Raw genomic sequence first — 27,499 nt, 5'->3', positions numbered from 1 at the left:
GTACTTAGCTATATGAAACAGAACACAAAACCACGGGCTCAAAGGGTGGCAGAGAGCAGGGTTTTTGCACAACAGTCTGTGTTCCTGAATTTGTTTAGTGAATCAATGCCTTGCTACTTTTGCATGCCATTTCCCCTCATTTGCATGCATGGATAGGGAGGAAGGTTAGTGAATAGGGTCGGGGTTGCAAACTGATCGGGACACGATCTGTAAGCTTAGTGAATGTAGCCCTTAAAGAAAGAAAATTAGCAGGTAACCTAATTTCTCCTTTTATTACCTTTTTGGAGGTTTAGGACCTCTAATATTAAACTGCGCTAGCAGTATTTCACTCGCTCTCTACTCCCTTTGCAGCAAGGGAGGGAATGAGAGAAGGAGATATATGATGGATAGTGTGGGAGAGAGGGAGACATGGTGCACGTGGAAGTGGAGGAAAGAGGAAGAAATGCTATGTAGGAGGGGGAGGGGAAAAAGGGAGAATGATTCAGGATAGAAGGGAGTGAGGATGCTTTACAATGGGAGGGAGGGAAGAGACCATGGTAAGAGGAACCAATGGACAGCAACCACTTGAAATTTACAGAAGATAGGAAAGTGTAAAAAAGAGAAACGAACCAACTTTATGGAAAAATAAATCTCCAGACAACAAAAGTAAAATATATTATTTATTTTATATATTTATATTTTTTAAAATTATCATAAGTTTAAAAAGATTTGGGGGCCATTGATTATTTATTCTAACGATCAGACATCTTAAATACCTTAGTATTGGATAAGATATAGGGGGGGTAAGATTATGAATGATAATTGTTAATATATGGGTGGTAGGGTGGGATTCTTTTATATTTATATATTTGGAGGAATATAAATAAGATTGTCAAGTGATTAGTTAAAAATATTTCTGATTGATTATTATACACTTGTAATATTTGAAAATGAATAAAGATTTATAAAAAATATATATATAACATCCATCTATTGCAGTGGTCTCAAACTAGTTGCAGGAGTAGTTCTGAGTCTCGGCCTACTAGGCCCAATAGCTCAAATCCATTGCCTTAGCTATCACTTGGTGGAAGGAGAGCGAACAAGGCTCTTTCCCTCACAACTAACGCATACAGATGTTGCCTGGTGTGCCGCAGGGCCGCCATCAGGGCAGTACTACCAGTCCGGAGCTGACAGGGGGCCCGAGGCAGGGGCGCCAGTAGCTCGCCAAGGCAAAGTGAGTCGATCACCCAGGACTCACTTTGTCTTGGCGATCTAATCTATCGAGTCGATAAGTCTTCTCCCCGACGTCAATTCTGCAGTCGGAGAGGAAGTTCGGGCCAGCCAATCGCTGCCTGGCTGGGCGGAACTTCCTCTCCGATTGCAGAATTGACGTCAGGGAGAGCATGCGTCGGCGTCGGCTTTGGGGCCTGTTATCCATGGGTGGGTCCTGTTCCCCGATGGCAGTGGCAGTGGCTTGGGGAACGGCAGGGAGAAAGAAAGAAAGGGGGCAGGCAGGGAAACAGAAAAAAAGAAAGAAAGATCAGGGAGAGAGGAAGAAAAAGTTGGGGGAGGGAATGAGGTGTGGAGGAGAGAAAGCATACAGGCTGATAGAAGGGAAGAAAGATTGGATGCACAGTCAGAAGAAGAAAGTGCAACCAGAAATCACCAGACAAGGTAGGAAAAATGATTTTATTTTAAATTTAGCAAAGTGGAGGCAGTATTACCACAGTTTTCAAAGGAATTTGCCCAAATAACTTAATAGTTAACTGGGTAAATTCCCAGAGATGAAAACTTCCCTTCACTTACTATGCACAGTTCTGAATTTATATCTGCTGTCTATATTTTACAATATGGTCACCTTTTACTAAACCGCAATAGTGGTTTTTAGCGCAGGGAGCCTATGAGCGTCAAGAGCAGCGCTGGGCATTCAGCGCAGCTCCCTGCGCTAAAAACTGCTATTGTGGTTTAATAAAAAGGATGGAGGGTATATTTGTCTATTTTTGTATGCTATAAAAACCAAATACAGAGAGAGACTGAGAGCTGTTGACGAAGCGCTACGTGTGTGTCTTTCTTCGATTCCAGCCAGAATATCAGCTTTGTGTTCAGCCAAACAGGCCCAGGTTTCGCACTGAATAAAGTATTTTATAATTTTTCACTATTCTGTTTACTTAATATTTCATAATAAAGTAATTATAAAATACTTTCTTTGTGTTTATTTGATTCCTATTCAAGAGAATTACTTTATATATAGTCAATATAGGCACAGAGTTAAATTTTTTAACATTTTCTAATGGTGTTGTGCCTGGTGATTTTTTTCATGAAACAAGTGTGCCTTTGCCCAAAAAAGGTTGAAAAACACTGCTATAGGGAACTGAGCTAGCCTACTACAAATCATTTTGCTTAGGCCCCATTTTCTACTACTTGTGGCCGGAAGTGACGCCACTTATTGCGTTCTTTTAAATTTATTACAACTTGAAAAAAAAAAAAAAAGTTCAAGTTCCAAGAAGGGATAAAAAAAAACCCTCCCTAGCAGCGCCATTGCGTATCCTCCTTCCTGATCTGACCCCTCCCATGCCGCGGCTAGAAAGCTGTCGGGAAACGGTGACAGGCAGCCCGGCCGGCCAATCGCTGCTGGGCAGATCGGCGACCTGGAAAGAACGCGGCGAGCTCCGTTTCCGTTCTACCCAAGGCTTTTAACCAATCGCGCCCCTCCGCCCACTTTCCTTAGAAAAGCTGCTTAAGCAACAGCCGAGGGAAAGGTGCGGGCGCCAATGGTAACCTGAAACCAGGTCCGTAGGCCAATGGGAGGCCGGTGGGAGGGTGGGCGAGAGAGGCGCTGGCCAATGGGAGAGCGGCCGGGGCGGGGCAGACCGGCCGCTATAAGTAAGCGCCTGCTGGCCGAGAGCTCTCGTTCGTTCCGGAAGGATGTCTGCGAGTTACGAAAACCGGTGAGTGACGAAAAGTGAAAACACTTTTTATTCGTCGTAATAATTGAAACCGAAGTTCCCTAGTGGGCTACCGGTAGGCGTTCTTTACCCGTTCGAATTTTTTTTTAAGTTCCTTATTTTTTTTTTTTAGATTGTGGGGGCGAGTTTATTTTTCGGTTTTGTTCGGGATGGTTATTTTCCTGCCGAGCGACTGAAAAAAAAAAAAAAAGACCCAATAGGTATCGAGAGAGAAATTTTCTTAAAACGATTCTAACGGCGGGTAGGCTTTTGTCCCTGAAAACCTTTTCCCGTGGAAGGTGGGCGCGAGGAGGGGTTGGGTGAGGGCGAGCGCCAGCGCGAGGACTTGGACGCAACGGACCGCTCCCGCGCGGGCGACGCAAAAACGCCCGGACGTCCGCGCGGCTTGCGAGAAACGCCCCGACGTTCGAGCCCGTCGCCCGGCTTGCGCGAGCCCTTTTCCCGGATCTGCTGCGTAGGATGGGGGGGAGGTGACGTGAAAGTTTGACGATCTCGGGTGGGGGAGGGGGGGGGGAAGGAGGCGAAGCGGCTGTAATGGCGGCGGAGGGTCTCTCTCTCTCTCTCTCTGCCTTTGCTGCTTCCGCCGCCCTCTTCCGGTTGGAGCACGTGGCTGGCACTGGGGGGAGCCATTTCTTTCTGCTCTGGGGTTTTTTTTTTTTCCTCCTTAACCAAGGTTTTAATTCCTTAACCTATAAATGCTTCAGATCAATTTATTTTTTTTTAAGAGACGTTGAAAGGCTTGTTAGTGTTCACATCCGGTTTTTTTTTTTAAATTAGAATATTCCGTGAACAGATTTTCCAATCTTTAAATATGTCCTTTGGGTGTTGGGTTTTGTAAGCTGTTCTCTCGGAGTTCACCTAGCTCGTTTTCCCCAGTTTAAGTGTCCAGTAAACGTCAGTTAGGAGATCTTGTACTTCTTTCTTAATGCTGGTAGAGATCGTCTCTTTAAAAAGCACTCGATGAGGGGATAGGGTAGGGAAAGGTGTTAAATGGTAGAGAGTGATGGGCTTGAGATGTCTTTAAGTTTATTGTGTTACTTAGCAGAATCGCTCCACCCTGTTCTAGCTAAAAATTCATTTCATTGACCTACAAACCTTTAGTTTTGTAATTTAAGAATCTGATTAGTCAGTGACATAGAACCACTCCCTTTTTTTCAGTCTTTGATCACGTCTGTCGTTGGTCGGTTTCCCTCTTTCTCTATCTGTTCTTAGATCTAGTGGGTGGGGAGGAATGGGAAGAGATTATGACTATAAATAATCCTAAAATACTTCTTTTCAAGGTGGGCACACTTATCACTTTACTCTGGTTGGTAGTTGAGCCTTAACTGACCTGTTGTCTACCAGCTACACCTCTAACTATACTTTAGAAACAGACATAAGGTAGCCACACTTCAACTACAGAAGCTTACATTATGGGCTCCCAGAGTAAGGGGATCCACCTCTGAAAATAGCATAAGTGGATCCTTACAAACTACAGGGCTGTCCAGTGGAACTTAGGCTGTAGGCTGTGAAGAGGTGAATGGATGAAAAGTTTTTGGCCAGTTAGGCCTGGAAAATCTACGTTTCTGGCATAAAATCAATATGTATCCACAGGAAAGGAGTACTGAATGCTTTTTTTAGGGGGGTGTTGCTCTATTCCCCTTCCCCACTTAAATGGTGGAATGGCCTAATGGTTAGAGCAGCTGCTGGGCACCCTGAGGTGGTGAGGTCAATCTCGGCCTGCTCCTTTTGATTGACTATGGGCAAGACACTTAACACCCCATAGCCCCAGTTACCTCAGTTAGATTGAGCCTGTGAGGACAGATAGGGAAAATACTGAAATACCTGATTACTATTTAATGTATTGTAAACCACTTTTGGGTGACTTAATGAAAAAGGTGGTTAATGAATCCCAATAAATAAATTGTAAAACTAGCATAGTTGATTCTTTCCTAGTAAACATGCACAGAGCTGTCCTTTGATAATGATCAATGTTATTCTGTTTGCTTTGATTGCTCTTATTTATGAGATTTGATGATATTTTTTTATCCTGGTATGTCTTGTTTCCTTTTCCCTTTAATCAATTTTTAGTTTTCTTTTTTCTATAGAATGTATAGTGTAGAAAGAACAGTTAACAGCTGGTTTTAAGGAAGGTTTGGGCTGTTTCCTGGAGGAAAAGCCTATAGTTTGTTATTGCGACAGACATGGGGAAGCCACTATCTTGTCCTGGATTGGTAACATTGAATGTTGCTACTTTTGGGGGTTTTGCCAATTATTAATGACCTGGATGGGCTACTGGGCTGAATGGACCATTGGTCTGACCCAGGAAGGCTATACTTGCGTCCAAATTATTTGCTATAAGAGCCTGACTTACTACTTTGTGGGAGCAGATATGGATTATATTGGGGGGGCATGAAAACAGGTTCTACCATGTATAGTATATAGGATGGCCTAGTTGATGGGGCTTGGATAACCTTTGGGTGGTATATCAAATACTTGATAAAGTTGAAACGTGCATACGAAAGGAGAGAAAATAGGCAGAAATGAGGCTTGCAAACAAGTGATGTGGACTGAACTTAAGATTTCATAGCCATCATAACTGACTGCTCTTTTCCCCCAGATCCAGAGATAATGGCCCTGATGGTATGGAGCCAGATGGTATCATTGAGGTGAGTTGCATGCTCAAACCTATGTTTATATAGAACAACTTCCAAGGTTATTTTATTCTTTTAACCTTAGCTATTTCCATCATAGTTAGTCACAGCTGTTAAGGTTAGAATAACTAGCAATACAGGTTTTGCTCTTCTGCCTGTAATGTTTAATAGTGCAGTGAAGTGATGGGTCCTGTAACTTACTGACATATATACATGGCAGTCATTAATGACTCATCTGATGTCCTAGTGTATACATTGGTGCATGGGAGGGGTGTTCACCTTCTGAGTCAGCAATATCTGGGAAGGCATGTAGGAATGCAAAGTCAATTTATGATTCAAGCTTGGGTGTGTTGTAGCCCCACTCTTAGAATGTAGGCTTGTATGTTTCATACAGCATGGGGGGAGGGGATGGATTGGTTCTGTGGTACAGCTGTAAAAAGAGCCACTTCTGGATTCAAATAACCCTTGCACTTGTCTTGCAGAGCAATTGGAATGAAATTGTGGACAGCTTTGATGACATGAACCTATCTGAGTCCCTTCTCAGAGGAATTTATGCCTATGGGTTTGAGAAACCTTCCGCTATTCAGCAGCGGGCTATTATGCCTTGTATCAAGGGTAAGGAATTATTCTTTCTGACTGACTTTGGGAGGGTAGTGGTTTAGATGTGACATTCATGGCAGAGGTCCCCAGACTACTGCACAAAAGACACCACAGTCATGCTTTGCTGGTGTTGCAGCAAGGTACCAGTAATTGATGGAATTTTGGAATATAGTAAAACTGCTTAGAAGCAATGGAACTCACTTGTTCATTCTTACTTTATCAGGTTATGATGTTATTGCTCAGGCACAGTCTGGCACTGGGAAGACTGCTACCTTTGCTATCTCCATTCTGCAGCAGATAGAATTGGACCTAAAAGCCACACAAGCATTGGTCCTGGCCCCAACTCGGGAGTTGGCTCAGCAGGTAAGCCCAATTAGCAGAATCGTAACCTTGTTCTTATATCTCATCTGTCAAAATGACTTCTGGTTTTATTTTTCTATTTTTGTTGTGTGGCAGGGTAAAAAAAAGCAATCTTGTGGGGACCTATCTTAGATTGGTAGGGAGTACAGTGCTTTAACATCTAAATCATTCCTTGTTCATGTGATATACACATGACACTGCTATTGTGCTTAAACCCAGCTTTAAGAATCAAACGCAAGAAATAAGTTTACACCTATGAGTCCTAGTGAAGGGTAGTGGTATGTGGTCTCCATACTATCTTATGTAAGAAGCCCTGACAGATTTTAAGCTTCTGGAAGCCACCATCTTAGTTGCTTTCAAGCTTCATGGAGCTGCATTACCCAGCTTTGCCACTTGATGGTGTCATTTGTTAACAAAATTCCCATTCAACCACCCTATTACTGGTTACTAATAAGTTTGGCAACGAAGAAGATTGGCCTAGTGGCAGAATCTTTTCCTTACTAACTCATGCTTTTATCCCCTTTTACAGATCCAGAAAGTAGTGATGGCTCTCGGCGACTATATGGGAGCCTCCTGCCATGCTTGCATTGGAGGGACCAATGTGAGGGCTGAGGTGCAAAAGCTGCAGTCTGAAGCTCCCCATATAATTGTGGGAACCCCTGGCAGAGTCTTTGACATGTTAAACAGGCGGTACCTATGTAAGTATCTAACTACCTTGAGAGTTATGCTTACATGTAAGATAAATTCTTGATCAGATGTTTGTAATAGGGTTTAAATGGCTACCAAGCTCTGCTGTCCTTGTGCTGGGATTTCCAGCTCATCTGTGGCAATTCATGCATGCTGTTTGATGATGATACCCATGCGTGTCATCTGACTCTGGCATGCCTCGGGCTCAAAGGACACCTGTCGACGTTTTGCCGGTGGGTGATGTCCCTAGGGTACCGTGGGCTTCTGGGGTTATGATCATAAACTTGTCTTTCTGAAAACAGCAAGCCATATAAATACCTGAGCACAAAGCCATGGAGAAACACTCCTGCCATTAACCTACTCCATCTAGGATGAATATTTTTGTGGTAGGCCAAAATTATATTCCTGTACTTTCTCCTCACTTTAGCACCCAAATACATCAAGATGTTTGTGTTGGATGAAGCTGATGAAATGTTGAGCCGTGGTTTCAAGGACCAGATTTATGATATCTTCCAGAAGCTGAGTAGTAACACCCAGGTGAGATGACAGATTTAAGGGCAGAGTTTTTCAAGTGTATTCAGGGAGTTTTATTTTTTTAACAAAGCTCATGGGTTTTTATACAAAATCCAAACGTACTCAATATCAATAAAATATGACTAATTTGCATAATCTGATCTTTAGGATTCTCTGCTTGGGATAGGACACAGGTTTCACTGTGCTGGACTGCAGCTCTGAAGAGCAAGCCTTTGGATAGACCTGGAGGGCCAGCCTGCTGTATCTTCTGGGCACTGGGTCTGTCTTGCTGGATGCCAGCTTGCCTTCTGAGTTTCAGTGGCTTGAGCACAGGCTGTGGGTGTCCTGTGTAAGAACTCTTGGAGTATCAGGGTGCTGGCTGCATATTTACCCATCCTTGTCACGCTTCAAGGTCCTTGAGGGTAGAGGTTGGTGTCGATCCGGCTTCAGCCTGAAGATTCTTTGGTTTTGGAGAGTCGCAGGAAGTATCTGAGGCAGAAAAGTCCTTTCCACTATTTCAGCTGTATTGAAGAAGCTGTAGGCAGTAATCATCGTTTATTAAACATTTGATATACCACTTAATTAGGCTTCAAGGCAGTTATACATAGTTAAAATAACAGGAAACATAACAAATATTAAATCAAAAACTACAACAGATAAACATGTTTGATTTAATGTATATATATTAGAATCAATGACTGGTACGAAAGGAGAAGGGGAGGAACTGCAATATTTGGATAGAAAGCAACAAATGGGAAAACAACGTAAGGTAGGGAAAACAGAAGCGCAAACAAGATTGACCCTTGGTACTCCACAGAACCAGAAGTCTGAGAACAAAAACACTGGAGATGATGATCAGGACGCAGGCTTTATTGAAAATACAGTCCAATAATCCACATGAAAAGATACCTAGGACCCAAGTGAAAATGGAGAAACCAGCTTAAGAGCAGGTCTAAAATATATGTAAAACATCCTTAAGATGATAAAAAATCAAAGGCATCTTTGAACAGGAATGTTCAAGTTAGATTTGAAAGCGAGAGATTCTAGAACTTTGCAGTGCACGAAGATGGCTGGGTAGAGGATTAGCTCTGTTGTGACAGGCAAATTTTATTAAGATTTTGGCAGTTAAAATTAAAGAAAAGTGAAGGAAAAGAGAGAATTGAAGTAAGAAATGGCTTCGGGTAAAACTAGTAAAAGTAATCCGGTGAATTCAGGAGCAGGAAGTAAAAAAAGAACAAAAATGGATTCGGTATCCCCGACAGCAGTCCCGTTGCCTCAGGAAGAAATTGATAACGGTGATTTGATGAATGAACTTCAGAAAATTAAAGAAATAGTAAGTGATAACGCTAAAAATATAAAAGTTGTGAAGGAGGAAATAGAGAGTCTGACAAATAGAAAGCAGGCAGTTGACTTCAAAATTGAGCAGTTAGAAAAGCATGCTGAGAAATCTGAGGCAGAGATGCTGGTGTGTAAAAAAGATCACAGAGAAATAGAGGCGTTGAAAAAGGATTTTGAAGACTTATCAAATCGTGAAAGAAGGAATAATTTGCGTCTGATTGGGATACCTGTGGGGATTGAGCAGAATGATCCTATTCAATTTGTGACTAATTTTATCCCAAAGATCTTGCCATTTAAAAGTTCTAAACTAATGGCTAAGGTGCTGGCGAATCGGTTGGCCCGTGTGCTACCTTCCCTAATCTCAGAACAGCAGGTGGGGTTTGTACGGGATCGGCCTGTTTCTAAGAACCTTCGCCGTATCTTGCTGGCTCTGGAGAAATCTGGAGTGGATGGAACCCCCGCGGTGCTGGTGAGCTTTGATGCCGAAAAGGCCTTTGACCGGGTACGGTGGGGGTTCCTCTTTGATACGCTGAGGGCGTACGGGTTTGGCCCCTTTTTTCTTGGTGCTCTTTGGGCCCTCTATAGTGACCCGGTGGCACGGATTTCGGTGAATGGTGGCTCATCTGACTCCTTTTCTATCTGTAGGGGGACCCGTCAGGGCTGTCCCCTGTCGCCTCTGCTGTTTGTGCTTTCCTTAGATCCCCTGATTCGGGAGATTCAGGCCAACGCGGACATCAGTGGCCTTCAGTTGGGAGCTTCACATTTTAAAATTGCGGCCTTTGCTGATGATCTTTTGGTTTTTTTGACTAACCCGCAACGCTCTCTGTCCACCCTTTTGGAGAGTATTAGGGAATATGGGGATTTTTCCGGGTTCACCTTAAATTTGAGGAAATCGGAGGCCCTGGCTTCATCGGGGGATCTTCGGCAATCTTTGAGGGGGACTTTTCCACTGCATTGGGCGGATTCCTCCTTCCGCTATTTGGGAATTCAATTGTCCATGGATGTTCGGGAGCTTTATAGGTTGAATATCGCTCGTTTGCTTTCCACTACAAGCTCTGTGTTGGCCGCCTGGCGTAATTTGCCTCTTTCTTTGATGGGGAGGGTGCAACTTTTTCGGATGGTTTTATTCCCTAAGTGGCTTTATGTACTTCAAACGTTGCCTTTGTATCTCTTGCGTAAGGATATCCGGGCCCTGTCTTCTTTATTATCCAAGTTCTTTTGGGGTGATCGGCGACCTAAGTTGCGGTGGCAGTTTTTGGTGGGATCCTGGAAGCGGGGAGGCTTGGGGGTGCCTGATATGGCTCTTTATAACCAGGCGTGTTTGTTGCGCCACGTCCGAGACTGGGTTATGGGTACGGATCTGTACACTGATCTCGGTCTGGAGCGCGATTATTACTATCCTTTTCACCTTCTCTCATTATTGCATGCTAGGCTGGCGCTGCTGCCCGTGTTCTGTCGGCGGAGTATTTTGTTTCGCCCCCTTTGGGAGGTCTGGCGACGGCTGCTACCGTTTTGGCGGCAGGATCCACATGTTAGTGTGTTACTGCCTTTGACCGGCAATATCTCCTTCCCTCCGGGTCTCTTCCCCTCTCTCTTTGGGCGTTGGCGAGCTAAAGGGTTTGAGTATCTTTTTCAGTTAATGCGGGAGGACGGCACGCTTTTTTCGTGCGATGAATTGTTGGGTAGGGGTCTGCCTCCCTTGGGTCTTTCATTTGCTCATTGTCAATTGAGCCATTACGTGCAGTCTCTCCCTAGGAGCTCTCTTTCTTTGGAGTTTGGGATTCGGTTTCGAGATTTTTTGGAAGGGGGGGGAGGATTCCGCATCTGGGATCTCGGTTTCCTTGTATCATAGACAACTTGGGGCGCTTGGTCCACCGCGGGAGTTTTCCTTGGTGCTGTTGGCTTGGCAGAGGGATTTGGGGCGGGAACTCGGAGAGGGCTTCTTGCTCCGGGCTCTTCGCGGGGTCCCTGCTTTGGTGCACAGTGCGGAACTTCGTGAATGCCATTTTCGGACCTTGCTGAGAGCCTATGCTTCCCAGAGCCGGGCCTACCATATGGGATGTGTCCATACTCCTTATTGTCTCACCTGCCATTCGGAGGTGAATTCTTATTTTCATGGTCTTTGGGGATGTGAGAGTGTTCAGAGCTTTTGGGGGGCCCTGGCTTCCTTTCTTCAGGGTCTCTTGCGAGTTTCTGTTCCTGTTTCTGTTAATCATATGTTATTTGCTCATTTTTCCTTGTTTTCTGTGTACACATCGGCAGAGAAATTGTTTTTGAGCAAATGTTATATTTTGGGGAAAAAATGTATCTTGAATTTTTGGCTGGCGGAGGTTCCTCCCTCCTTTTGGTATTGGCGGAATAAATTACATGCCCTTTTTGGATGGGAGGCCCTCCTGGCTTCTTCCTCTCGCCGCCGGAGCAGAGACTTTGTGCACATTTGGACTCCTTATTTGGACAGTTTGTCTCCCCGGATGCGCAGTCGTATCTTGAATAGCCTACATGCATATTCTATTCCGCCTGTCTGATGTGGGGGGGTGGGGTTGGGGGGGGGTGATGGGCGGGGTTTTTTGGGGGGGTAAGGGGGGGGTTGGGCAACTATGTAACCTAAGAGGACATCAGAGTCCAGTCCTCTTGGGGGTAGGGAGCTCTGTTTTCTATGTTTGAAATGTTTTTGCCCTGCTGTGTCGTTGTGATTTGGTTGTTGCTTAATAAAAACAGATTTCACATAAAAGTTCTTTTCCTTTGGAGATAGAAAGAGCACATCGGATACCGATGAAAAGATCAAATAGTCAGAAGGGTCCCCATCCACTAATCTTTAAGCTGCTAAGATATCGCAGGTGGTAGAGATGATAAAGCTGGCTAAAACAAACAAGGATCTTAAATGCCAGGATTCTAAGATCTTTATAGTACCTGACTTTGCAAAAGCTACAGCCTACAAAAGAAAACAGCTTTTGGATTTAAGACCTAAACTGAGAGCAATGGGAGCAAGATATGGATTGATATACCCTGCTATTATGAGGGTAACTTATGAGAATAAAACTTATAATTTTGAAGAAGCAGGCAAATTATAGGAATTTCTAGATCCATATAATTTGCCTATGGTTTCATGAAAGTATTTAGAAAATGTAATAATATACTTAGATTATTTTTGGTTTATATTTTTGAGTGAAAATTGAAAGATTTTATAAAGAAGGAAAAAGTGGAAAAAAAAAATAGAAAAGGAGAAAAATATTTTCTAGAAAATTGTTGCAGTTAGATTTAAGGGGGATCAACATTTCAAACAAGATTTAAAGAATAGAAATGAAAAATTTTAAAGACACAATAAGAAAAGAAGAATTTTGACAAGGTAAGAAGAGGGATGGAGCATATAGGAAGTGAAGAAAATATGAGGAACAATTATAAGATTTGGATGGTTTCCATTCAGCATATAACCAACAATTGGAAGAATTATAGTAACCTAAATTATACATTTTGGTGGAATACAATGTCATATATTCAAAATGGAAAGAGCAATAGCAATACAAAGAGGGACATATACTATTTTTATAAAAATATGGGGGCCATTGACAAAATATTGTAATGAATGAATAGGATTTCTCTTCTTCTTTTCTTTTCAAAATATTCTTTGTGACACACACGAAGGGGGGGGTAGTGAAAATAATTTTTACACAATATGATATGATATACAATATGTAATGAAGGATTGGAAAGTACTTGAAGGGTGGGGGGAGGGAGAGGGGATAAAAATATGTTTAGAATATTATGTATTAGATATAAAAGTGATATTGTGAATGTAAATGGCCTTAATCACCCTATAAAAAGGAAAAAGGTATTGGAATATATTAAACAACAAAATATAGATATATGTTTCTTGCAAGAGACACATTTGTCTGGAACAGAGTCTATGAAGCTGACAGATAAGTGGATAAAACAATGTTTATTTGCACCAGCGGTAAAAAAGAAGGCAGGAGTTGCAATATTGATTAATAAAAAATGTCCAGCAACATTTAATATGGTTAAGGCAGATCCTCAAGGAAGGTGGTTACTTGTTGACATGAGCATGGGCAGTAATACAATGGCGTTACTAAATATATATGCACCTAATTCGAATCAAAGTGAATTCTTTAAATCTCTACAACAATTAGTTTTACCACTGGCTACTACTAATTTAGTGGTGGCTGGAGATTTCAATGCTGTTATAGATCCAATAATGGATAAAAAGCCTAGTAGAATAATGAAATCATGGGATTAGATAATTTGGTACAAGTATGTAATTTAAAAGATATATGGCGTATTCTTCATTTTAATGATCGGGAATTTACATTTTGTTCACATGTTCATCAATCGTTCTCAAGAATTGATTATATTTTTGTTTCAGATCAGATAGTACAGCAAGTTATAAAAGCTGACATAGAACCAATAGTAATATCTGATCATGGTGGTATATGGATAGAAGTTAACTTAGTAGAAACATAGAAAATGATGGCAGAAAAGGGCTATAGCCCACCAAGTCTGCCCATTGCAATTAGCCTCCCCCCAGAGTTCACTCCCTTAGAGATCCCACATGAGTATCCCATTTCTTCTTAAAATCAGTCACGCTGCTGGCCTCAATCACCTGCAGTGGGAGTCCATTCCAACGCTCCACCACTCTCGGTGAAAAAGTACTTCCTGGAGTCGCTATGAAATTTCCCTCCTCTGATTTTCAGCGGATGCCCTCTGGTTGTTGAGGGTCCCATGAGACAGAAGATATTATCTTCTGACTCTATACGTCCCGTGATGTACAGTGGTGCCTCACACAACGAACTTAATTGGTTCCAGGAGCAAGTTTGTTATGCGAAACGTTCGTTATGTGAAACGCGTTTTCCCATAAGAATACATGTAAAAAAAAATAATTCGTTCTGCAGCATAAAATATGCTAAGATGACATAAAAAAAGATAAATTTTTGGTTATTATTTTTATTTAGATACATCTAAAAACATAATTGTTTTTTAAAACAACACACATTTTTTAAATTTAAAGACAGACTAAGTAGAGTCTAATTTTACAGTGAGAGAGGGCAGAGTCTCAGCGGCAAAAACTGGGACTTAACTGTTCATTTTTTTTTTTTCTACCGTGTTTCCCCGATGATAAGGCAGGGCCATCAAATAAGACAGCCCCCCCTTTTTAGAAAAAAATGTAAAATAAGGCACCCCCCCCCCCCGCAAATAAGCCACCCACCGATACCTGCGCTTACCCGAATCGGGTGGTACGGTGGGTGACTCCGTGTGGTCCCTGGCACCCCCGACACGATCGGGGCAAGAGGGAGCCCAAGCCCTCTTGCCCCCCGACTCCCCGACACGATCGGGGCAAGAGGGAGCCCAAGCCCCCTTGCCCCCCCGACTCCCCGACACGATCGGGGCAAGAGGGAGCCCAAGCCCTCTTGCCCCCCCCCCCGACTCCCCGACACGATCGGGGCAAGAGGGAGCCCAAGCCCTCTTGCCCCCCGACTCCCCGACACGATCGGGGCAAGAGGGAGCCCAAGCCCTCTTGCCCCCCCGCCCCCCCGACACGATCGGGGCAAGAGGGAGCCCAAGCCCTCTTGCCCCCCCGACTCCCCGACACGATCGGGGCAAGAGGGAGCCCAAGCCCTCTTGCCCCGCCGATTCCCCAACTCCCCGACAATATCGGGCCAGGAGGGAGCCCAAGTCCTCCTGGCCACGGCGACCCCCTAACCCCACCCTGCACTACATTACGGGCAGGAGGGATCCCAGGCCCTCCTGCCCTCGACGCAAACCCCCCCTCCCCCCAACGACCGCCCCCCCCCAAGAACCTCCGACCGCCCCCCCAGCCGACCCGCGACCCCCCTGGCCGACCCCCACGACACCCCCAACCCCCTTCCCCGTACCTTTCTGTAGTTGGCCGGACAGACGGGAGCCAAACCCGCCTGTCCGGCAGGCAGCCAACGACGGAATGAGGCCGGATTGGCCCATCCGTCCCAAAGCTCCGCCTACTGGTGGGGCCTAAGGCGCCTGGGCCAATCAGAATAGGCCCGGGAGCCTTAGGTCCCTCCTGGGGGCAGGGCCTGAGGCACATGGTCGGGTTGGGCCCATGTGCCTCAGGCCCCGCCCCCAGGAGGGACCTAAGGCTCCCGGGCCTATTCTGATTGGCCCAGGCGCCTTAGGCCCCATCAGTAGGCGGAGCTTTGGGACGGATGGGCCAATCCGGCCTCATTCCGTCGTTGGCTGCCTGCCGGACAGGCGGGTTTGGCTCCCGTCTGTCCGGCCAACTACAGAAAGGTACGGGGAAGGGGGTTGGGGGTGTCGTGGGGGTCGGCCAGGGGGGTCGCGGGTCGGCTGGGGGGCGGTCGGAGGTTCTTGGGGGGGCGGTCGTTGGGGGGAGGGGGGGTTTGCGTCGAGGGCAGGAGGGCCTGGGATCCCTCCTGCCCGTAATGTAGTGCAGGGTGGGGTTAGGGGGTCGCCGTGGCCAGGAGGACTTGGGCTCCCTCCTGGCCCGATCGTGTCGGGGAGTCGGGGGGGCAAGAGGGCTTGGGCTCCCTCTTGCCCCGATCGTGTCGGGGAGTCGGGGGGGCAAGAGGGCTTGAGCTCCCTCTTGCCCCGATCGTGTCGGGGAGTCGGGGGGGCAAGAGGGCTTGGGCTCCCTCTTGCCCCGATCGTGTCGGGGAGTCGGGGGGGCAAGAGGGCTTGGGCTCCCTCTTGCCCCGATCGTGTCGGGGAGTCGGGGGGGGCAAGAGGGCTTGGGCTCCCTCTTGCCCCGATCGTGTCGGGGAGTCGGGGGGGGGGGCAAGAGGGAGCCAGGCGGAGAGAGGGCAGTTAAGCGCAGTGCCTGCGCGGAAGGATGCAGCTCGGGCGACTTCGTTGTGTGAAACGAAGTTCGTTGTACGAATCAAGACATAAAGTTCGTTGTGCGCAGCGTTCGCTGTGCGAGGCGTCCGTTATGCGAGGCACCACTGTATTTGTACGTTTCAATCATGTCTCCCCGTTCTCTTCTTTCTTCAAGTGAGTACAGCCACAATTTTTTTAGTCTTTCTTCGTACGTGAGATCCTTGAGCCCCAGGACCATCCTGGTCGCCATTCGCTGAACTGACTCGATCCTCAGTATGTCCTTACGGTAGTGTGGTCTCCAGAACTGAACACAGTACTCCAAGTGAGGCCTCACCATGGATCTGTACAACGGCATCATGACTTCAGGTCTTTTGCTGACAAATCCTCTACGGATACAACCTATCATCTGTCTTGCCCTGGAGGAAGCCTTCTCCACTTGATTGGCAGCCTTCATGTCCTCACTAATAATCACCCCTAGATCGCGTTCTGCCTTGGTCTCAACTAAGGTCTCACCATTCAGTACATAATTTTTGTGCGGATTTTTCTTTCCCAGGTGCATCACCTTGCATTTTTTAGCATTGAAGCTTAGCTGCCAAGTAGTTGACCATCTTTCCAGCAGTCGTAGATCGTGTGTCATATTATCAGGTAATACATTGCTTGCTGATTCTAAATTTTGCACAGAATTTCAAAATAAAATAAAATAAATGAATATTTTAGACTTAATGATTTAGAGGAAATTTCGATTGGAATTTTATGGGATGTTTTCAAAGCAACTATGAGAGGACAAATTATATCATATTCTGCATATAAAAAGAAACTGTTAAGAAAACAATATGTGAATTTGGAAAAAGAAATTAAGAATTTGGAATTAAAATTGGTTAATAAATGGGAACAGGAGACATTTCAAATATTGTTAAAAAAAATGTGAATATAATGAAGTTTCCTCTGGGTTAGTAAGGAAAGATATTTTTGCTCAGCAGGTGGTGTATTATTGTAGTGCAAATAAGGCTGGAAGATTATTGGCAAATTATTTAAAAGAAAAGGAAGGAGAAAATAAGCATAATTAAAGATGAGTTAGGAAATTCTCATTCTCAAATTGGAAATATATTAAAACAATTTTTAAAATATTATAAGTCATTGTATTCTTCGGAGTCTTATTTAAATAAAGAGAAAGATGGGATGGATTTTTTGAGTTTAGTTGAAGGTCCTAAGGTTCCTGATCATATAAAAAGTTTAGATAAACCTATATCATTAAAAGAGTTACAAATGGCATTGAAATCCCTTAGAGTTGGGACCGCTCCAGGTGGAGATGGATTTACAGTAGAGTTTTATAAAGAATTTCAAATTTCCCTATTATCGTATTTATTAAAATTATATCAGGATCAACTGAATAAAGGTTGTATATCAGGCACTATGGCAGAATCTTAACTATTGTTTTGCCAAAGCCAAATAAAGATCCAACATTGGTTTCAAACTACAGGCCTATATCTTTAATAAATGTAGATGGTAAATTATTAGCTAAGATTTTAGCATTAAGATTGGCTAAAGCTCTTCCGCATATAATAGGAATGAATCAAACTGGATTTGTTGCTCAAAGACACTCTTCTAATAATACTAGACTGGCATTTCAGATGTATTTAACAAAACAAATTAATGATCTGGCTTTTTCGGTTTCACTAGATGCTGGCTTTTGATCGTGTAGAATGGAGTTTCATGTATCAAGCTATGGAATGGTTTGGTATTGGATCCGGATTTATACAAATGATACAAGCATTGTACAGCTCCCCAACTGCTCGCTTATATATAAATAATAATTTTTTGGATGCTTTTAAGTTGCAGAGGGGAGTTAGACAAGGTTGTCCATTATCTCCTTTGCTCTTTGATATAGTTCTTGAACCCTTATTATTAGCTATTCGACAGGCAAAGGACATACAGGGTATTCCATGTGCTGGAGTGGAATATAAAGTATCATCTTATGCAGATGACATCTTGCTTCATTTGAGGAATCCGGAAACAACAATCCCATGTCTACTGAAGGTCATAGATACATTTGGAAAAATCTCAGGATACAAAATAAATTGGACTAAATCAAAGATTTTACCTTTAAATGTGCATTGTACAAAAGGTATACTTGATTCTTTCCCTTTTATATGGAAAGAGGATGGAATAAAGTACTTAGTATTTGGCTGAATAAAACACTTGAAGAGACAATAAGAATAAATGAAAAATTTTTATTACAAAAAGTTAGAGTTGTGTGAGCAATGGAATCCTTTACATTTGTCCTGGTGGGGAAGAGTACAAACTGTTAAAATGATGATTTTGCCTGTGGTTTGCTATCAATTGGGAATGATACCAGTGTTTTTTCAGGGGTCTTTCTATAAAAAATTAAGTAGTATTCTGGTTAAATTTATTTGGCTGGGTAAAATTGCAAGAGTGGCTTTAGTGTCTTTGCAAAGACCAATTGAGGAGGGTGGGGTAAATTTTCCCAATTTTTATAGGTATCATCAGGCCTATATCATGCGCCAATGTATGTATTGGGTCCTCCCAGAGCTTTTGGAACAATTACCAGAGTGGTTAAGGGTGGAGAGATCACTTATCTTTCCACTTAGGCTTGATCTTTTGCTTGGTATAAAAGTGCCTAAAATACGTAAGGACAATAGAGTATTAATGGATACTTGGAAAACATTAAGGTTTGTAGACAAATTAACTACTGATTCTATTTTAAAATTGAAACAGACTATTTGGGTAAACTCCAAGATACAAATAGGTGGGTTTAAGGTTGTCTGGAAAGATTGGATTAAAGCAGGTATAAGATCATTAACGGAAGTAATTGATAATGGTAAGATGCTTGAATTTTCACAATTGCAACATAAATATGGTCTGAATAAAAAACAAAGTTATAAGTGGTTGCAATTGAAGCAGGTGGGGTTCCCTGAATGGAAATCTTTAAATGATCATTACAGCTTAGAATTCTTTTGTTTCCAGGCAGATTTTCTGGGTCACCAGGCCGCAAAGTGGTATAAAATTATATCTAATTATTTGAATAAGAAGCCTAAAAATGGATTAAGAGATATTTGGAGCATTGAGATTAAGCATCAGATTAATGCATCTCAATGGCCACGTATTTGGTCTTGGAGAATTAAAGGTACGATGTCAGCATCTATTAGGCAAACATGGTTCTTTTTGTTGCATAGAGCATTCTGGACCCCTACTAGATTACAAAAATTAGATTGCTCTAAGTCTAATAGATGCTGGCATTGTAAAATTGAAGTTGGAACTCTAGACCATCTTATTTTATTGTCCATGTATTCAGGCATTTTGGATATCAATATGGGATCAAGTTAATATGTTGATGGAGAGTCATGTGGCTTTATCCTATGACACAGTGATTTTTGGAATGTGTATGAGGGCCAAATGCCAAATATCTGCAGCAAACAATAAATTATTGTTGATTCTTACGGGAGTGGGAATTCAACAGATAACAACTAATTGGAAAGACTGTTCTAGATTGAATTGTAATTTTTGGTGGAACTCAGTTTGTCATATGTATAAGATGGAAAGATTTCAAGAGGTGTGGAGGCCATTAATTGAATATTATAACGAGTAAAGTTTATTCTTTTTCCTTAGGGGATAATATATAGAAATGGGATGGGATGGGAGGGATAGGGAGGGGAAAAATATTGGAAATATGTTATGAAAAATAAGGAGATATATGTAATAGGATGGGATATTTATTGTTGTGCATTACTGGGTATAATAAAATGTTTAAAGTGTTTGAGGAAGAAGGATGGGGGGAGGGACAGATTTCATGTCAGATTAATTGTATTATCAAAAAGGGATGTATAATTATATATAAATTTGGAAGGAATATTGATATGGAAAAGGGTGGGAGGGGGAATAAAAACATGTATAATAATATTGTTTAAGAATGTCAAGTGTGTTATGTAAATTAATTGTAATAATACTGTACACTTGTTGAAAGAAATAAAAAGGAATAAAGATTAAAAAAAAAAAAAAATTTGAAAGCGAGAGTAAAACCCCATTCTTTAGCACTCTCCAGACCAGTAGAGGTTAATCTTTACAAATGGGTATATATCCAATCATGACCAGCAGGTGGAGACTGAAAACAAAACTGTGAGACAGTATATAATATACTCCCTTCTTTATTTACCTCAGTCTTCTTTTAGTCTCCAGCAGGTGTTGAGGTGATCTGTACCCATCTCCCTTGGTAGGGCTGTTGGAATTTGTTTAGGGGGTTTATAGTCCCTGTTTTTGGCCGGACGGAGCTTGGGCGGGCCCTGTTTGGGTGTTTGGGCTCAATTGTCAACTTCTGAAAGAACCATCTGGATATGCCTGGACATTCTTTTTGCCACAGCCTACAGCAGTGTTTCTTTCTGAGCCACACAAGCTCGGAAGACAAATTCTTTTGTAAATGCAGACTCCAATTGCTTGGCATTACCTTCAGGTGTTGGGCTCCGTGGAAGCCATACTGGAAGTTGTCCCTGTGCCAGGGCTCCTATGGGTCGTCTTCAGGACTCCCTTCTGTGTTCTATTGGTCTCCACAAAGACATCTCTTAACATGCGGCTCCCTTGGACAGGGGCTGGTGGTTTCAGGATGCATCCTTGTCGAAAGGCATGTCTCTGGATCTCAAAATGGATGACTTATGACCAATGCCAGCCTTTTCAGCAGGGGAGCTCATTACAGGGACAACTTGGTTCAGGGCCAATGGACCCCACATCAAAAGAAGTATTTCATAAATTGTCAAACTGACACATTCAACTAGCGCTGAATGCTCTAGAAAGCGTCTTAAAAGGAAAAGCTGTATTCTGACAATGCCACGGCAGTGGTATACGTGAACAGGCAGGGGGCACAAGGAATGCCCCCCCTTGCTTCTGGAAGCTCAGATGCTCTTCCAGTGGGCAGAAGTACACCTTCAGACTCTTTTTGCTGCCCACGTGGCTGAAGTGGAAAATGTTCAGGCCCAATTTTAAGTCGAGAGTTCCTGGACCTGGGGGAATGGTTGCTTTCGCACAGGGCAGACTAGTTATGGATTTGATGGCTTTGGCCAAGAATGCAAAGGCCAAATGCTTCTTAGTTGAAGAGCAGAACCAGGAACCTTGGGGTTGGATACATTGGTCCAAGTCTGGCTGCTTTAGGTCTTACCTCCTTGGCCCATGGAGGGGTGGGTCATTCGCCAGATTGCAACTCATCCAGACCTTGTGATCCTGATGGCTTCAGATTGGCCTCGTCGGCCTTGGTATGCGGAACTGATAATGTCTTCAGCAGGACATAGGTCTTAGGCTACAGAAAACAGTGTTACATAGAGGTTCCTGGTTCTTCATTGCAACAGTCCTTTTAGGTCTCTAGATAGGTTTTGAGGCTCCAGAAGATCCTCTCATCTAGATATTCTGGCCTCTCATCTAGATCTTGGCCTCATCTAGATATTCTGGTTCTTGAAAAAAGCTCTCTGGCTCCACCCTCTAGTACAGCAACCAGTTCCTACATGGAATCAACATTGTATTATAGGCCCTCACTAAAGCATCGTATGAGTTGCTGTCTGAGTCTCATGGATCTTTCCGTGAAGACAGTCTTTTTGGTCACAATCACTTTGGCTAGAAGGATGATGGAACTGCAGGGGTTATCTTAAGAGAGCTTTTCCTCAGAGGCAAAGGTGTCCTTGCATACACTATACCTTCCTTTCTGCTGATGATGGTTTTGATGTTCTGTTGATCAGTGCAGCTTTCCACCTTTCAGCCCACAAGTAAGATAAAACAGGACAGAGAATTGAAGTCTCTGGATGTCGAGAGTTCTTTACCTTGATGTGATGAATGAGTGCCTGTTGGATCACATACTGAATTTGTCTTGTCCAGTTCTAGCTTTCGGGGAAGACTAGCCTCTAAATCTTCTATTTCTTGGTCTGCATGGCTGTTGCCTCAAACTGATCCAATTGCCATGAAAACTCACTCTACCAGAAGTGTGGTTTCCTCCTGAGCATAATCCAGGGAAGTGATGCCCAATGACATTTGTAGGTTAACACATGGTCTACTCCATATCTTTGCAAAACTTTAGAGTGGATGTGACCATGCAAACAGAGGGGCTTTTGGGTCCTGTGCTGGGCGCAGGCTCATTTGTCCCACCCTAGGCAAGGGACTTGCATAGGAAAGAAGGATTAGGTTCTTACCTCTAATCTTCTCTTCTGTAGAACAGTATATAATGCCTTACACCCTGCCCTGTCAAATGTCTGATATGCCTGCATTGACTTGTATGCTAGGGAGAGTATCCAGTGGCTTGGCTCAAGGAAGAGAGAAACAGTTCTTTGAATGCCAGCATATTGGTGCCAAGATCAATATTGGCACATTTTGTTTTGCTAGGAGCTCTGTTAATGCCATTATTTGCCCTGTTGGGTACTTGTTTATTATTGCAGAGCAAATCAAGTTCCCCCATTCTCCTCGCCCCTAATCTATAAAAAAGAGGATTATCAAGATAAGAACCTAATCCTTTGGCCACTCTGGCTTTGTTAGATGACATCAGCAAGTGTGGACATATTTCCCCTTCTGTGGAGAACTCTTTATTTCTCTATCACCTTTCCAGACAGTTACAGCTACCCCACCCTATATGTTAGTTCTTAATTTTTGCATGAAGAATGGGATTTTCTGCAGGTTCTAGTATTTTTCTAGGGCTGGGGAGATAGTAAGAACAGCGGCTTTGGTGTAGCTGGCGAGCAGTAGGGACCTTTGCTGAAGGGGGCTTCTCTTTCTGCTCTGTGTTAATTGTTACTCCTGTTCAAGAGTGTTGGTTATAATTAGCACCATTTAGTTTTGCTTGGCTATTTGCCAGACTGATCAGATTAGTGGGAAGCACAGATACTTGTATTACAACCAAAGTTTTTTGTCTGTCTCCACCTCCTGGTCATAATGAGGTATTTACCCATCAGTGAAGCTGTACTGGTCTGGAGAGTTTAAAAGAGAAAATTAACACTTCATTCTTTCTAAATATTTGATACTTGTGCTGTACCACTTTTTTGCAACTTTGTTTTGGTGTAAGCAGTTGGTGAATGCCAATACTGCTGAGATCGCAGGATTAACAAGCAAAATGTTGATCTTGTAACTCAGTAAATATACTGCCAGGTCAGTTTAGATCTTTTCTGTAGGCTTCAATTGAAGTTAGAAAATGGTATAGTGTAAGTTGCAGGAATGGTGTGGTTGGAATATTTTGGAACTGCTTCAGGAAAGGGGAATTGACCTGTCCCTCTTACTTACAGGTAGTGCTGCTCTCTGCCACAATGCCCAGTGATGTACTGGAAGTAACTAAGAAATTCATGCGGGACCCTGTTCGTATCCTGGTGAAGAAAGAAGAGCTGACACTGGAAGGCATCCGGCAGTTCTATGTGAATGTAGAACGGGAGGTAAGGGGTCTTTGGAATTTACATACTTTGGTGCTGCTGGCTTATAAGCAAGCTTTTTGGGTGGTTTGTTTTGGTTTGTTTTTTTAATGTGTGCATCTGCTTTGTTTTGTGTTTTGGTTTGTTTTTTAAACTCATGTGCCTAGGAGTGGAAGCTGGACACCTTGTGTGACTTGTATGAGACCCTTACCATCACCCAGGCTGTTATTTTCATCAACACACGCAGGAAAGTGGATTGGCTGACAGAGAAGATGCATGCTCGTGATTTCACGGTCTCTGCCCTGGTAAGTCACTTCCTTGGCCCAACCCAATATTATTAGCAGTGATGGTCAGAGTAGACATTGGGGGGAGGGGGGACTATGTTTTTTCCCCTGTCACTGGGCAAGGAGACACCTGTACCATGGTGTTTGTTCTTAAATCTGATATGGGGAATAGCAAATATTTCCACATTCATCCCAGCACATTCCACCTGTGATTAGTAGCTGGTTCATGCGGTGGGGACATGCTCATTCTGTTTTGTATAATTAATCATGGAGGGATTTGTGGTAAGTACTACAGAAATGATATACTGACATTACTTTTTTTTTTTGTCTTTATTTTTCATCTTACATCAAGTACATAATATTACATCATTTAAATTAATACACATCACTTGAATTTCTTTCTATTAAATACATAAATTTATTCCCTCCTCACCCACCCTACCCACAAATATTTTACATTACTCTTTGATTTTATAGTACTTGTTAGTGTCTTAGTGAGCTTGGAAGATCATTGCCAGCCCCAGCACAGAATTCATGCTAATCTGTTTCTTTCCCCATAGCATGGAGACATGGATCAGAAAGAGCGTGATGTAATTATGAGGGAGTTCCGGTCTGGTTCAAGTCGGGTGTTGATTACTACAGACTTGCTGGTGAGTCCTGCATACACTTCTCCTTCATTGTTTGTCCTTGATTTTCCTAGTCCAAAGACACCCTCTCTGCCCAGCTGTGATGGTTCTGTTGGCAGGATGTAATTCTTTGGAAGAGAATCGGGTTGCCCTCCACAGTGGACCATTGACATACACTGGCCACTACTATATTGCAACCTACAAAGCTGAATTCAAGAATGAAGCAAAGCTTTCTCCTCTAGCTTCAGATAGTAATTCTGCCTTTTTTTCTAGGCTAGAGGCATTGATGTACAACAAGTATCCCTAGTTATTAATTATGACCTGCCAACTAACAGAGAAAACTACATTCACAGGTAAGTTGCCTTCTCATTAACTTGCAATAGTGTTGGTGATGGATGACTGGGGATTTTTTCTGTATGCACTTGTTCTAGATTAACAAGTGCATTTTTTTTTTTTAATTCTTTATTCATTTTTAAACTTTCAAGTGTACAAAAATTCATAATAAACTCAATTAATTTGAGCACTTGAACATCTTATCATTATAACTTATAAGTACAAATGTAACCCTCTCCTACCTTCCCTCAAAGCCCCTTAAGTGCATTTGTTCTGACCTGCATACTTTGCACTGCTGGGACTGACCAGTAAATAATTGGAGCATTCCACACATGACTTTAAGACCATTTGTCCCTTTACCAAAGAGATTCCCTCTCTGCCCAGCTGCTCTAACGCTGTTGGCAGATGTAGATCTTTGGTAGAGAATCAAGCTGTTCTCCACAGTGGATACCTTCTACCTAGGTGTCCACTACTATACATCAGCTCACATAAGAATTGCTGCAATCAGCTTGTGCTTTTTTTTAATGTAACATTTTGAATCTTGCTGTATACTGCATAAGCAATATAGATCTTTATTGTAAAGTACTTGGCAAGCTGGGGAAAATAGTTCAGAAACAAATTTAATGTCCTTAGATTGTCATGCCATTACAGCAGGGCTTCTCAATCTAGTCCTCGGGACTCGCCCAGCCAGTCAGGTTTTCAAGATATCCACAATGTATATGCATGAGACTTTCCATGCACTACTTCTGTTATATTGCGTGACTATTGTGGAAATCCTGAAAACCTGACTGGTTAGATGTGTCCCAAGGACCAAGTTGAGAACCATTACATTACAATAATGAATTCACTGTTAAGTCGGGGTATAATGGAAATATCATTGTCACAGCTTCCTTTGGATATAAGCAGACTTTTTAAAGCAGTGGCATGCAGAGCACTTGAATCTGGTTTCATTAGTTTTTTCAGTTGCAGTTGTGCACCACAGCGATTCCCTGGACATTGAGAGTTTTGTTTCAGTAGTACACTTCAACAGTGAGGATGGGATTTAATGACCTCAAATGCCCAATCACTTCAGTCCACTTGCCTCTCTTGCAGGATCGGAAGAGGTGGCCGTTTTGGTAGGAAAGGTGTCGCCATCAACATGGTGACAGAAGAGGACAAGAGGACCCTGAAAGATATTGAGACTTTCTACAATACAACCATTGAAGAGATGCCCATGAATGTGGCAGACTTGATTTAATATACACAGGAATAGAACTGAAAATGCACTAAGATGTGACTTTTCTAGCATGGCTTATTCCTATTGGAGCCATTTTTGGAGAACTTCAATTTTTTGTTTGTTATTTTTCTTTACATCTTATTTTGGAGGCATTTGCCTTAAGTAACCCAGTATTTTTTTAATTGTCTTTAATTGTGCTCTTTCCCTTTCTTTCAGTCCTGTTAAACACTAAATCATGTTGGTTTATGTCAGTGCCCTTTCCTCCTAATGGATGTATATTAATCACCTGTAACCAGAATTATGGTGCTGAACTGTTACTGTTTGAGTTCAGACTACCTCAACAGTATGTGGTAGCTTCTTCCCTTGTGAAACATTGGACCAAACAGTTCTTTCCCCCTGAAGTCACAATCCAGTCTACTGAAAAGAATCTGAACATTTTAATGTTGATGCTCAAAACAATTGTTTTCATAATATAGATGAACTGTATTGGATTATTTTTTACCTTTTAGGGTTTTGTATAGTATTTATTGAAAGAAAACCATTGAATAAAGAATTTGTGACATTTAGTTCTTTGAGGCAGATGGGTGTGGTGGTTGGCTATTCTGTATACTCTACCTTATTTGCTGCTTTGTTTCATATATACAAATTGGGGCATAGAAATAAAGATTTTGGATTTTCTTGGCACTTCTCAGTTCAGTACATTAACAATCCAAATCCTTTATCAACTTAACTGCCACTTCCACTTCAGTGCCTTTTTAAAATGTAATATGTGATAGACCAAAGGACTAGTTGGGCCATTACCTGGGGTGAAATTGAGTATTGATAGTGTCCCCAGTGGATATCATGCTGGTCCTGTCTGTGTGTTAACATAGAAACACAAAAAAATGAAGGCAGATAAAATACCTATGGTTATAGAGTCCACCCATCCATGTCATCCCTTCCCCATGGATATGGGGAAATTCATTGCTTCTTTATCATCCCTTCAGACCAGCACAGAAAACAAATGGGTTTATGCTCCTCTAACACGTGAAGACTGAACACACTGAATTATTACAGTATAAATGGATTATACAGTCCCTTGTAGAATCGGTCTGTTGTTGGTGTCCAGCAGGTGGAGGTAGTGAGCCTGTGCAGTTGTCTGTTAGAAAGGTTAGGCAGTGGCCTTATCTGCTATTTTCTGATCAGACTTAGCTTGGGGCCTGTGGCATCATTACCACCTTGGGGGTGTCACACTTGGGTGGTCAGTTCCCTCCCCCATTTACCCCACCTCCATTTTTTTCTTTAGTGGATCTTCAAACTGTATGCCTTACCAAGGTCGTCCAGCAAAGGCTATAGTGTGTTACCGCCAAGGGCTTAGTGTGGCTGACCTTTGTTTTTGTTTGCATCCTTACTAGCTTCAGAGCCAGCCAGCTTTAGGGTTTCCTTGGCAGCCACAAAGGGTGGAGAGGCCTGAAGTTCCCTAACTGCTGATGGTGCTAGGGATTCCCTGGCCTTTTTTTTTTTGGGGGGGGGGGGGGGGGGAAGAATAGGCTTCCTTTAGATACTGGGAATTCCCCTACTGGTGCCATTGGGCTCTTGGGATTCCTTTGCTTTTTCAAGTGTCTTCAGTTCCTTTGGCATCAGGCTTTTCTTTGGTGGAAAATTCTTCCATTTTGCCTGAGTCTTCTCAGATGCTCCTGCCTAGATTGGAAAGGCAGGAACAGGTCTTGCAGGCCTCTTCTGCTGGGGAGCGTGATTGTCCTACTTGTGGGAATTTTCCT

General features: G+C 42.9%; 1 protein-coding gene and 1 non-coding gene across 2 annotated transcripts; both read left to right on the top strand.

The window, feature by feature from the left end:
• The first annotated feature begins 2,818 nt into the window (after positions 1–2,818).
• On the top strand, positions 2,819–26,423 carry EIF4A1 (eukaryotic translation initiation factor 4A1). The gene is made up of 11 exons (XM_033924172.1): positions 2,819–2,927; positions 5,545–5,593; positions 6,061–6,193; positions 6,402–6,541; positions 7,068–7,236; positions 7,653–7,762; positions 23,161–23,304; positions 23,448–23,585; positions 24,125–24,214; positions 24,464–24,543; positions 25,616–26,423. The coding sequence occupies exons 1-11, from the start codon at positions 2,905–2,907 to the stop codon at positions 25,758–25,760; spliced, it is 1,221 nt and encodes a 406-aa protein (XP_033780063.1). The 5' UTR covers positions 2,819–2,904; the 3' UTR covers positions 25,761–26,423.
• On the top strand, positions 7,381–7,525 carry LOC117350946. Its single transcript, XR_004537306.1, has one exon. It is a non-coding gene; the product is annotated as a small nucleolar RNA SNORD10 (small nucleolar RNA).
• Positions 26,424–27,499: the final 1,076 nt, after the last annotated feature.

The sequence above is a fragment of the Geotrypetes seraphini genome, chromosome 16, assembly GCF_902459505.1.
Source record: "Geotrypetes seraphini chromosome 16, aGeoSer1.1, whole genome shotgun sequence".
In the NCBI taxonomy this organism is placed as follows: domain Eukaryota; kingdom Metazoa; phylum Chordata; class Amphibia; order Gymnophiona; family Dermophiidae; genus Geotrypetes; species Geotrypetes seraphini.
This window is presented reverse-complemented; position numbering and strand designations above follow the sequence as displayed.